General features: G+C 42.6%; 2 protein-coding genes across 2 annotated transcripts in view; one reads left to right on the top strand and one right to left on the bottom strand.

Moving 5' to 3' along the window:
- Positions 1-12,010, bottom strand: part of ada2a (adenosine deaminase 2a) — a 71,818-nt gene extending 59,808 nt beyond the window's left edge. Inside the window, exon 1 of the mRNA XM_063059646.1 lies at positions 10,975-12,010. Coding sequence (XP_062915716.1) covers positions 10,975-11,287 — 313 coding nt within the window. The 5' untranslated portion in view covers positions 11,288-12,010. The remainder of the gene's footprint in view (positions 1-10,974) is intronic.
- Positions 12,011-12,240: 230 nt separating this feature from the next.
- LOC134352346 (chromatin remodeling regulator CECR2) overlaps positions 12,241-13,076 on the top strand; it is a 133,089-nt gene continuing 132,253 nt past the window's right edge. The window contains exon 1 of the mRNA XM_063059645.1: positions 12,241-12,674. Coding sequence (XP_062915715.1) covers positions 12,534-12,674 — 141 coding nt within the window. The 5' untranslated portion in view covers positions 12,241-12,533. The remainder of the gene's footprint in view (positions 12,675-13,076) is intronic.

The following is a 13,076-nucleotide window of genomic DNA, read 5'->3' as shown; positions in this document are numbered from 1 at the left end:
GGTTTAAGGTGATGGGGAGTAGGTTACAGAGGAGATGTCAGGGGTAAGTTTTTTACTCAGAGAGTGGTGACTGTGTGAAATGGGCTGCCGGCAACGGTGGTGGAGTCGGATATGATAGGGTCTTTTAAGAGACATTTAGATAGGTACATGGAGCTTAGTAAAATAGAGGGCTATAGGTAAGCCTATTAATTTCTAAGGTAGGGACATGTTCGGCACAACTTTGTAGGCCGAAGGGCCTGTATTGTGCTGTAGGTTTTCTATGTTTCTAAAGATTCACTGGAGTTGTTCCAGAGATAGTAGTATGTTGTATGAAGAAATATCAAGTAGATTGCAACTGTATTTTGAATAATGAGAGCAAATTACCTCAGACTTAAAACTTTTCTCAAGAGTATAGTAGGCTAAATGATGTTTCCTTTGACTGAGGAAGAATGTTTTCACTCAAAGACTGGTGAACCTTTAGAATTCTCTGTTCTGAAGGGCAGTGGAGATTTGATCATTGTGTTCATTCAAAACAGGGATTGTTGGATTTATGGATATGAAAGAAAACAAGAGATATGGTGATAGTATTGGAAAAAGGAGCCAAGGTTAGAAGATCCATCAAAATCCTAATGAATGCATTCCTGTCTGATGAAGGGCCAGATAATTATTCCTGGTTCTATCACTCTGAATCAGAAAGAATTGCCGATGTTATAATGACAACACCTACTCAAAGGATCATTTGAGGACTAAATCATTTAGAAGTGCTCTACTAATACAGGCTGCTTATTTCAAGAGGTTAAAAATCTGGAAGACTACATTCCTATTTGAAAAACACTAAATGAAACCCTGTGGAGACTGTTTCACTTAAGAAACATTCTAAAATACATTTGTTTACTTTTGCATGTAAATATTGTATTTCAGTTGGCTATCAGGTATGTCAATCTCTTCAATCTGGACCATTTCTAATATTGCTAAGTCATTGATTTGGAGTTTTAGCAAGTACTGTTCTCAAGGCTCTGTCCTTGAAGATTGTTAACTCTGAAATGGCTGAAGATGCAGTTCTGGAAACCTGTCTTTTCAGAACGAAAAAACAACCAGTCAGTTTCATACTTTATACTTCATACTTTATTGTCACCAAACAATTGATACTAGAACGTACAATCATCACAGCGATATCTGATTCTGTACTTGCCGCTCCCTGGATTACAAATCGATAGTTAATATTAAAAATTTTAATTATAAATCATAAATAGAAAATAGAAAAATGGAAAGTAAGGTAGTGGAAAAAAACCGAGAGGCAGGTCCGGATATTTGGAAGGTTCAACCTAATATCCTAGTGTTAGGAATATAAATAATGAAGCACAATAATGAGGCATAATTCCATGGATATATTAGATATTCATTTAAAAGTTGTGAAGTTATCTTGTGTTTACAAACCTCATGGACAATTGGGGAACGTATATCTTTCCACTTCAAGGTATTTCACTCTCACAACACGCTGGAGGAACTCAGCAGGTCAGGCAGCATCCGTGGAAACGATCAGTCAATGTTTTGGGCCGGAACCCTTCATCAGCACTATAGAGGGCCTCTGCCCCTTCCCTCTTCAGTCCTGATGAAGGGTTCTGGCCCGAAACGTTGACTGATCGTTTCCATGGATGCTGCCCAACCTGCTGAGTTCCTCCAGTGTGTTTTGAGTGTTGCTTTGAACCCAGCATCTGCAGAGTATTTTGTGTTTAAGGTATTTCACTCAACTTTATTTCTTTTGCTTAAAATATTAAGATCAGAAGAGGGTTGACAATACTCCAAGTGCAGCCTCACTAGTATTTTATAAAGGCTCAGCATTATCTCTTTGTTTTCATATTCTATTCCTCTTGAAATAAATGCCAACATTGCATTTGCCTTCTTTACCACAGACTCAACCTGTGAATTAATTAAACTTCTGGGACTCTTGCACGACCCAAATAGTAACTCTGGCTTCAATACAATTCATCATTAAATGGCTTACAGAGAAAAATAAAAACAGGAATGCTGGCACAGAGGAGAAAGAAACAGCATGTCGGGTAACGACCCTTCAAAAGAACTTGAAAGGCTAAGAAAGCTCACAGATCAAGTACAAAAGTAATGCAAGTTAGGGAGGTGAGGAACAGAAGGTAGGAGAGATTAATGACAAATGGATGGTTTAAGACAGAAAGTAGGTGGTAATGGGACAACAAAAGTAACAGATTTGAAGAGCTCAAATAGGAAATAAAAAGAGAGCCATAGTTATGAACTTCAATTATTAAATCAATAGCATTTTGAAAGCTACAAAGTAACCGACTGAAGGGTGAGCTGCTGTCACTAGAGCTTACAAGGTGCATCACAGAAGATCAAGAACAGAGCGATGGTAGTAGAAGCACGATAGAGAATTAAAGTGATAGATGAAGGGAAGCTCTGGCTCAGGCTTGTAGACAGAACAAAGGAGCTCTTCATAAAGATCACTCAATTTCTTTGTATAAGAAACTGCAATGTGAACCAACAATGCAATTGACAAACATACCAGTACAGCATTTTCTCATCCTAAAATTTATAACCATATAACCATATAACAATTACAGTACGGAAACAGGCCATCTCGGCCCTTCTAGTCCGTGCCGAACTCTTACTCTCACCTCGTCCCACCGACCTGCACTCAGCCCATAACCCTCCGTATCTTTCCTGTCCTTATAGCTGTCCAATTTAACTTTAAACAACAACATTGAACCTGCCTCAACCAATTCTGCTGGAAGCTCGTTCCACACAGCTACCACTCTCTGAGTAAAGAAGTTCCCTCTCATGTTACCCCTAAACTTTTGCCCTTTAACTCTCAACTCAATTATATTGAGTTATAATTACATGGCCTCTGGGACAGTGGGAAGGCAAGGTCTGAAAGTGCAGGTGTTCCACCTATTGTCAAGGAATATGAAGTTATCAAGAAACTTCAATTGATTTAATAATTGAAGTTCATAACTACCGCTCTCTTTTTATTTCCTATTTTGAGTTCCTCAGATCTGTTACTTGAGTGTATAGATATTAAGAGGATGCGCTGGAGTTGTTGAAAGGCATTAAATTAGATAAGTCCTGACGAAGGGTCTCGGGCTGAAACATCGACTGTACCTCTTCCTAGAGATGCTGCTTGGCCTGCTGAATTCACCAGCAACTTTGGTGTGTGTTGCTTGAATTTCCAGCATCTGCAGAATTCCTCATGTTTGCAAATTAGATAAGTCGCCAGGATTGAACAAGATGTACTCCAAGCTACTGCGGGAAGCAAGGGAGGAGACTGCTGAGCCTCTGGCGATGATCTTTGCATCATCAATAGAGATGGGAGAAGTACCAAAGGATTGTAAGATTGCAAATGTTGTTCCCTTGTTCAAGAACGGGAGTAGAGATAACACAGAAAATTATATACCAGTGAGTCTTACTTCAGTGGCAGGCAAATTGTTGCAGAAGATCCTGGGAGGCAGGACTTATGAGCATTGGGAGAGACATAATCTGATTAGGGATAGTCAGCATGGCTTTGTCAAGGGCATGTCATGCCTTATGAGCCTAATTGAATTCTTTGAGGAAGTAACAAAACACATTGATGAAGGCAGAACAGTGGATGGATTTCAGTAAGGCATTTGATAAAGTTCCCCATGCAAGGCTCATTCAGAAAGCAATGAGGCATGGGATCCAAGGAGACCTTGCTTTGTGGATCCAGAACTGGCTTGCTCACAGAAGGCAAAGGGTGGTTGTGGATGGTTCGTATTCTACATGGAGGTTGGTGATCAGTGGTGTGCCTCAGGGATCTGTTCTGGGACCCCTCCTCTTTGTGATTTTTTTTTAAATGACCTGGATGAAGAAGTAGAAGGGTGGGTTAGTAAGTCTGCTGATAACACAAAAGTTGGGGGTGCTGTGGATAGTCTGGAGGGTTGTCAGAGGTTACAGCAGAACATCAATAGGATGCAGAACTGGGCTGAGAAGTGGCAAATGGAGTTCAACCCAGGTAAGTGTGAAGTGGTTTATTTCGGTAGGTCAAATTTGAAGGCAGAATATAATATTAATGGTAAGACTCTCGGCAGTGTCGAGGATCTGAGACATCTTGGGGTCCATGTCGATAGGACACTCAAAGCTGCTGTGCAGGTTGACAATGTTTTTAAGAAGGCATATGCTGTGTTGGCAGTCATCAGCTGTAGGATTGAGTTCAAGAGAAGTGAGGTAATGTTAAAAGTATATAAGACCTTAATTAGACCCCACTTGGAGTACTCTGTTCAGTTCTGGTAACCTCACCACAGGAAGGATATGGATACTATAGAGAGAGAGCAGAGATTTACAAGGATGTTACCGGGATTGGCGAGCATGCCTTATAAGAATAGGTTGAGTGAACTTGGCCTTTTCTCCTTGGAGCAACAGAGGATGAGAGGCGTATAAGATGATGAGAGGCATTGTTCTTGTGGGTAGCCAGAGGTTTTTTCCCAGGGCTGAAAAGGGGCATATTTTTAAGGTGCTTGAAAGTAGGTACAAGGGGGATGTCAGAGGTAAGTGTTTCACACGGAAAGTGGTGGATGCATGAAATGCACTGCCAGTGACAGTGGTAGAGGAAGGTACAATAGGGTCTTTTAAGAAACTCTTAGATAGGTACATGGAGCTTAGGATAATAGAGGGTTACAGAACATGGAAAGTCTACAGCACATTACAGGCCCTTCAGCCCACAATGTTTGTGCTGACCATGCAACCTACTCTAGAAGCTACCTAGAAATTCCCTACCACACAGCCCTCTATTTTTCTAAGGTCCATGTACCTATCTAAGAGACTCTTAAAGACCCTCCGGTATACAGTAGGGTAATTCTAAGGAGTTGCTAGAGTAGGTTACATGGTCGGCACAACATTGTGGGCTGAAGGGCCTGTAATGTGCTGTAGATTTCTATGATTCTATGAAAGGGGGAATTGTCAGGGGAGGCCAAAGTGTGCATGAGGGTGTTGCAGAGAAATCAGGAAGAGTAACTTCAGAATGCAGAAAGGGGGAGGAAGATATACACATTGGTGGTTTCATACTGGAGCATGGCAATGGCAGATGGTCCACTGAAAGTGGAAGTTGACTGGGAGGAAGAAATGCCTACTGAGGTTCTTGAGGGAGAACGATGAGAGCAAAAGTGCAGGAAACAGGATACAGTAAGGGGCTACATTAATCTCAGTGTAGAGGCATCCTTGGCTGAAGAGAAGATGCAAATCAATACGCTACAGAAAGTGGAATTGTCATGGAGGTGTGCAGTAGAAAGTATGGAAGAAGAGGAAATGTGATGGAGCTTGAGGGGTGGAGATAAAGATGGGAGGTGCTGCAGCAGAAAGCTTACTCAAACCAGCTGTAGGAGTTCGTGGATCTGAGGACAAATTGGCCAACAACCTTACCACAAGTGCACAGGGGAAAATCAATAGGATGAAACTTGTACTATGAAGGTGAAAGAGAGGTGGAAATTGGAAGAAAAATCATTAAGTGTTGGGAAAAGTCCCAGTTCTAGTTGGGAAGGGAGGTACAACGAAAGAGTAAGAGAGGGTAAGTCGAGGCATTGAGAGGGACATAAGTATAGAAGTGCAAGGTAACACCAGGCACTAACAACCTAGCTAAAAGAAAACTGAGATGCCTACTGCTGTGAAATCTGCAATTTTCACAAAATCTCCATTTAAGCAGAATGTTGTTCAATGCTTAGCCATGAGATATCCGTATAAAACAGAGTTTTTAACCCTCGGTGAAATAGTACCAGATATTTTTCGAAGAAGCTTCTTCACTCTGCATCGCTAAGCAAACCTAAATTGTGTAGCAATGTGCAAAAGTTCAGTAAAGTCATCTTATGTGGTGAAGAAGATCAGCTTGCTTGACAAACAGCATGGAAGAGTATCAAGTGGTTTTATTTACTTTCTGACTCATTGCTTTTCATCTATGCACATTTTAAAATATACATACAGTATAAACATAAAAAGGCATAGAAACTAGTCATTTTGTTTGCAAAAAAATAAAAACATGCAAGGTAAAAATAATGAAATCTAAGTGTTTGTCTATGTGCCACTACACTGCCTTCTAAATCTGTGTAATACAAAATATATTAAACTGTGCTTCAGTCACAACGGACAGGCATGGAAGCCAAATTAATTCAGTGAGAGCACTGCAAATTACTGTGTCAGCAAAAGAAATATTAATGAATTCTTCAACCTTTTCTTCATAATGGTGATGAATACATTTTCAGCCCTGAATAAATATGGAATGAAGTTATAACAGATGTAGACGGCCAGTGGTATAATGTAGCGGCATCTGCACCAGAGTTTGAGACCAGTGGTCTCAGGTTCGAATCCAGCTGGCTCCTTGTACTTTTGCCCTCCGTGCTGGGTTGAGTGTCGAGCTAGCAACTCGGCCTCATAAAAAAAAAACAGATAATTGCTAAAGAAACAGCAAAGTTGATGTCCAACATGCCACAAGGCACATCGATTTCTGTAGAAAAATTTGTCAGGAACAATCACGGTCATGAAAAGACCATAATGGCCCACACCAAACGACGTGGCACATAACCAGCGAGCGAACATAATAAAAACATCACAAAGCATTTCATAAAGCAGATTCAAAGAGAAGTTGACACAAAACTATGCAACTTGATGTTAGGGTAGTCTGGCGAAACACGGCGTAACATGTCTTAATGTAAGCAGAAAAGTTGTGGAAATAATTTCCAAATTTTGGGACCAAGACTGATGAAGGAACTTGTATAATCTTGTGAGAATAATAAAGTCAGAGAGTACTGCTTAAGTAAAATCATAACGAAGCTTAAAAATGATGATGAGATCTTAAAGGTAAGTAGCTGTTTAAATGGAATCTAATTGAAGTCAACAGATGCATAAAAAGCATAGTGGAAGTTAGAACACTGGAAGTATATATTAGAATGGCCTTGAGTACAAGTTTATCGTCAGTTGAAGGATAGTTATGGGTACAACAAGAACCAAAAATACAAGAAAATACACAGATCAGGCAGCATCTGTGAACAGTGTGTCAGCTCAACAATCCTTCATCGGAACAGTTAATGGGTATGTCCCTTTACAAAGTTAATGGGTAATGAGTCCAGAAAGTGTAGGCGTGTTTGCTTAACATCTGCTCTTGCCAAAATGTTAGAGCATATAATCAAGGAGGAAATAAACAGTCATTTAGGCTTATTGCTATAATATCACATCCTCGGTTTTTCGAAAGGAAATTCACAATCGATGAATTTGCCAGAGTTCTTCACAGAATTGACAGGGGGAACCTGCACTTGGATTTCCAGACGCCATTTGATAAGGTGTCACATAAAAGGCTGATAGACAAAAGTTGACAGTAGTGGTGAAAGTGTATTAATGTGGATTAAAGAACGGTCATATCAGAATCAGCTTTAATATCACTGGTATGTCATGAAATTTGAGGTTTTGCAGCAGCAGTATATTGCAATACCTAATAAAAAACCTATATACTATGATAAGTTTATATAAAAAGATTAAATTAAATAAATAGTGCACAAAGACAGCAAAAAAAGAGAATGAGGTAGTGCACATGGGCTCATTGTCCATTCAGAAATCTGTTGGCGGAGGGAAAAAGCTGTTGCTGAAACACTGAGTGTCTATCTTCAGGCTTCTGTACATCCCCCCCCCCCCCCCCCAATGATAGCACTGAGAAGAGAGTATGTCCTGGGTGATGGGGGCCCTTAATGTGTGCCACCTTTCTGAGGCATTGCCTTTGGAAGGTATCCTCGATGCTCTGGAGGTTGGACCCCATGATGGAACTGGCTCAGATAACAACTTTCTGCAGCTTTTTCCGATCCTGTGCAGTGGGCACCGCCTCCCCCTCCATACCAGATGGTGATGCAACCAGTTAGAATGCTCTCCACAGTACATCTGCAGAAAATTGCAAGAGTCTTTGGTGACATACCAATTCTCCTCAAACTCCTAATGAAATATAACCACTGTTGTGCCTTATTTGTAATTGCATCAATAGGTTGAGCCCAGGATAGATCTTCAAAGATGTTGACGGTCAGGAGCTCAAAACCACTCACCCTTTCCAATGCTAATCCTTCAAAGAGGACTGGTGTGTGTGTCCTCAGTCACTTCCTTGGTCTTACTGACAATGAGTGTAAGATTGCTGTCGCGACACCACCTAACCAACTGATCAGTCCTACAGCTGTACCACTCCTTGTCACCATCTGAAATTCTGCCAACAACAGTTGAGTCATTGGCAAATTTATAGATGGCATTTGAACTGTGCCTAATCACACAGCTGTGGGGTGCAGAGCGGGGTTTCCCAAACTGGGGACCACGGATAATAGGAGTCCATAGCATAAAAAAGGCTGGAAACGAAAATAGAGAGAGTAGAGCAGTGGACTAATTATGCATCCTCAAGGTGCGCAGTGTTGATTGTCAGTGAGCAGGAGATGCTATTTCCAATCCGCACAGACCGGTGGGGAAACCAAGGATCCAGTTGTGGGGGGTGGGGGGGATATAGAGGCTCAGGTTTTGGAGCCTGTTGATTAGAACTGAGGGTATGGTGGTGTTGAACGCTGAGCTATAACCAACAAACAGCAGCCTGATGATCTCCTTGGCCCTGGTGTGATTGTCGCCCCTTTGAAGTAGGTAGGAACTTCCAACTGCAGCAGTGAGCAACTAAGTATGTCCTCGAACACCCGTGCAGGTTGGTTGGCACAGGCTTTCAGTGCCTTACCAAGTACACCATCAGGGCCTGATGCCTTCCTTGTGAGAGCTCAGGCTCTTGAAAGATGTTCTGACATCAGCCTCTGAAACGGAGATCACAGGGTCACCAGACGCTAGGTTAAAACAGAGAGATGCAAGGTGTACTTTTATTCTCCCTTTCATCTGGGAGTGAATCATCAGAGCCATTCATGATGCCAGGTTTCACTTTGTAGGAAGTAATGGCCTGCAAACCCTGCCAGAGGTGACACAAATCTGATTCTGGCTCTAACTTCAATTGGAATTCCTCTCTCGCTCTTAAAATAGCCTTCTGTACATCATTCCTGGGCTGCTGGTGTCACTCTGGATCACCGGTCCTGAATGGCACAGATCTACCCTCAGCAGACTACAGATCTCCTGGTTCATTCACGGCTTGTATCACACTGAAGACATGGGGTGAGAGTAAATAGGCTGAATGGATGTAACCTGTAGACTGCTGCAAGGATGGTTTATTAACCCTCAGTTATTTATATTCATAATGTGGAGAAGGGGGAAAATTGCAGTTCACTTAAGTTTGCTAATGATATGAAAGGCAAGTGAAAGGATATACTGTGTTGAGGATATTTACCCTCTGCCACGGGCATCAGAGGGGTTGAGTGAGTGGCAAAAATTTGCAAATTCAAGATTCAAGATCCAAAAAACTTTATTGTCATTCTGACCGTAAATCAGCTCTGCAGGGCAGAATGAGACAGCGTTTCCCAGGAGCAGTACAATCATAACATAACAAACGCAACACTAAATAATAAACATAACAATAAATAGTAAAACACAACAGCCACGTCAGTTAAAATCAAGTTATATGTGTCCAGTGCAAGTTTAAAGTGTTCCAAAGCAGAGTCAGGTAGAGCAGCTATATAGCAGTCTGACTGTCTGTGGGAGGAAGCTGTTTAGTAGAGTCAAACGTGGAAAAACACAGACACATCCTTCAAAGGTAATCAAAAGGCGGCTATTACCTAAACAGAGAGACACTGTGAATGAATAAAGATCAGAGAACCAGGGTGTTCTTGTGCATGAACACAGAAAGTTACTATACAGGTGACGCAAATAGGAAGGCAAATGGCACCTTGGCCCTTAGGAGAAGGGGGGGGGGGTTCTCCATCCTGAAGGGTCAGGGAGAGAAACTATGTTACTGCAAGTATCAAAAGAGGAGGTCGGTAAACTTTCCGAAGATCAGGGAACTAACTGAGGGTTACATCGAACGGGCACAGATGAGAAATTAACACCTCGGGCAGCTCTGCCTATGGTCAGTGGGCACTGAATGGCGGGAAAGGTTTGACGGGCTTAAGCCACCTCTTACCCCTCATTTTATTGTTTTTTATTGCAAGTCAGGGAGACAAAAGTGTGTTGGCGCGTTTCCTGAGCTGAGGCACAGACAGAGTCCAGACATACTATGCAGACGAAGATAATCTGTGTGTTTATAATTGCACAGATGCGAGCCCCATCTTTGCAGGGTCAAATGTAACACCAAGGTAGGTTACGCTTCAAACTGACCTGTCGAATGCCATTACAATACAGGCAGCCTTCCACGCTGCACTTTTGTAAGAATTATCTTTAATACAGACAGTTCTAGATAAGTGAAACACGTGGTTAGGTTTCTCTCAAATCAACCCTGGTCTCCCCAACTCTCACCGTCATCTCAAAAGCTGCAAAACAACAAAGTTAAAATAAACAAAAAGTTAAATGAATAGTCCCAAGCTGGATATTAAATGGAGTGCAGTCTACGCGCTTTAAAACAGTGATTCGGAAAACAGGGATACAGTATTGTAATTATCATAGATGTAACATTATATCCCATCCATTGCCTCCATTCAAGTTGGTCAGAGACAAATACACGAACCCGAAATATAACTAAACCCATCTTCAAGAACACGGAGTATTCTTAAAATGGACGAACACCCGCAGAAGTTATCGATCTACATTATGAAACAGCTCTAATCCGGATCGACCAGAAGCTTGATCATCATAAAGAGCGCTATGCTTCGTTCTTCCACCACAGCCCGCCCCTCCTTCACCACCACGTACGCAGAATATTTAAATGACATTCCTCTGCAACACTCTATCGTTGCAATAAACTTTCACTCACAAGAAGTAATAGATTGAATTCACCTTTCAATCAAATGCCTATAACCAGAAAGCAGTTAAGATTTATATTTTCAATCGACTACAGTAATGTTGGAAACTCGCATTACAAACAATACGTAAACTGATACATAAAGAGTTCTCTATTTATAAGCCAGACAGAGTTCCTACCTTTGGGCAGCTTCCGTAAAATGTTAAAAACTGTGCTCTGTTCTATCAGATCTTTAGCTCTGAAAAAGTGCATGGCCGGTGGGAATTTACCGGCTTTCGTTCCTTCAGTAACTTCGTTGACTTTTATTTTCATGAGAATATCATTAACTTTGATTTCTTTTGTCGTTGGTAGTAGATTACCGCCAGTAAATATGAACTGTTCCGCTTTCATCAACTTATCTCGGTCGTCTGGAGTCGGGTACATGTGGCACACAGCAAATAAACACAACGAAATGGAAAGCACTGGTGTGCTCCTGGCGTTTAATCTAGCCATTTCCCAAATAAATGACACAAGTTAGTTACAGGCACAACCTGCTAGAAAATCAAACCGATTGAACTGAGAAACGTTCCGAAATATTAATGACTTCCACTTCTGCAAGTTGCTTCCTCTCCTCTTGACAGCTGAAATAAACCACGAACCTTACTTGTCTCTCGAAACTCGCGTTGTGTGAAAAAACAAACCGCTCTTGCTTCCAAAAGTCCTTACATTTTAATTTAAACTTCTGATCATAAGGGGGGGGGTGCAACTATTTTGGGAAGAGGGTAATTAAACTGGAGGAGTTTTGTCAAGCGTTAAAATTAGAATGAGTCAAGCCTCGGTTTTGAACTACGAGACAGTAAAGACTGGCCAATTGTCCCGGTTGCGCCCATCATTGGGAACGAGCCAGTGGCGTACACTCGGACTAAGTCCAAAGCCTGCAGCGTTTCGGTTCCACTTGAACAATTGCTCGGGACGGCGGGACACCGGGAGTGCAACTTTGGGTGATCCAAAAGAAGGCTCGCCCGCTCCTGGCAACAGTTGCAATCTTATAACCCACTGAACACTTTCGGTCGCCAATGATCAAAGGATAGAAGGGAAAGATGAGTAGAAAGAAGAATGATTCAGGTCCAAGGCCACACAAAACACATCTCAGTCTCATTAAAGAACTCGTTATGGAAACACTGCGGGGCAACCAGATTTGTCGCCGTCCCCAACAATAACTGCTCGCAACCCACCCGCTCCGCCGATTGGTCCGCACCCAAGAGACCGCGTCGTCACATCCTGTGGAGGGCACGGAGCTCCCGCACTGTGCGGTGGAGGGGGGGTTGGAGCAGAGCGGTCGCTCGGAAATATCAATTATAGAAAGTGCCGGCTTGACTTCGGTCCGCGGAGAGGGCCCGGCGTTGGTGGGGGAACCGGGCGGCGATTGTGAGCCGCGGGCTGGGTGGCTTTAAGGGGGAAATGGCCAGGGCGAACGGCGGTGGGGTTTGGCGTGGCCTCCCTCCGGTGTGCTGAGGGATTGGAGTGCTCTCTTGTTGTTGCCTGGCCATCTGTTCCTTGGTGAGAATGGGGCTGCGAGATTGTTACATTATTACACACGCACGCTTGCACTGACTGAGCGAGGGCAGGCCATGGCAGGCAGTGCAACCACTCACACCCGGCACATTTGTAATTAGAAGACTGGACGGGGGGGGAGCAAAAAGAAACACAAGGAACATAAGTTCGAGGAAAACTATCTCATGTGGAAAAAAAGGATTTGATGCCATTTAAAATGTCCGAGGAATGTCCATCTTCGACCGTTTCGGTGGAAGAAATTCGTTCTTGGTGGGAAGTACCCGCCATCGCACACTTTTGCTCATTATTCAGGACCGCATTTGGGCTCCCAGACTTCGAAATTGAGGTAATCTTAATTTTCCCTTTTGAGTTCTGAAGCTCCCTTTTTCCTGTGGTTCTTAAGTTGCATTTCCAAGCTCCTGTCAATTAGAAGAAGGTAAAGTTTGTAATCACGCGAATGCAGAATGTCAATCTCGCTTCCCAGCTGCTGGCTGAATTCTATTGTGGTTCCAAAAGAGCTCGATTGTGGCCAACGATGGGTTGGCGTGGACTTTAATCGTCGTTGCTTGTCTTTTAAAAATAAAACCATGTGCCTGCTTTTAAAAGTTTAATGAAGTTTGTATCTGTTCGACGGGGAGGGGCGAGGACATAGCGTGTTTGTTTAGTAAGAAGGAACGTGTCTCCCGAGAAGGTGCTGCTGCTCTTCATGATCTGTGCTGCCACACATCCATCACAGCAGTGGCATTGT

The sequence above is a fragment of the Mobula hypostoma genome, chromosome 9 (genome assembly GCF_963921235.1).
Source record: "Mobula hypostoma chromosome 9, sMobHyp1.1, whole genome shotgun sequence".
Lineage (NCBI taxonomy): Eukaryota > Metazoa > Chordata > Chondrichthyes > Myliobatiformes > Myliobatidae > Mobula > Mobula hypostoma.
Note: the sequence above shows the minus strand (reverse complement) of the source record. Positions and strands in the feature narration are given on the sequence as shown.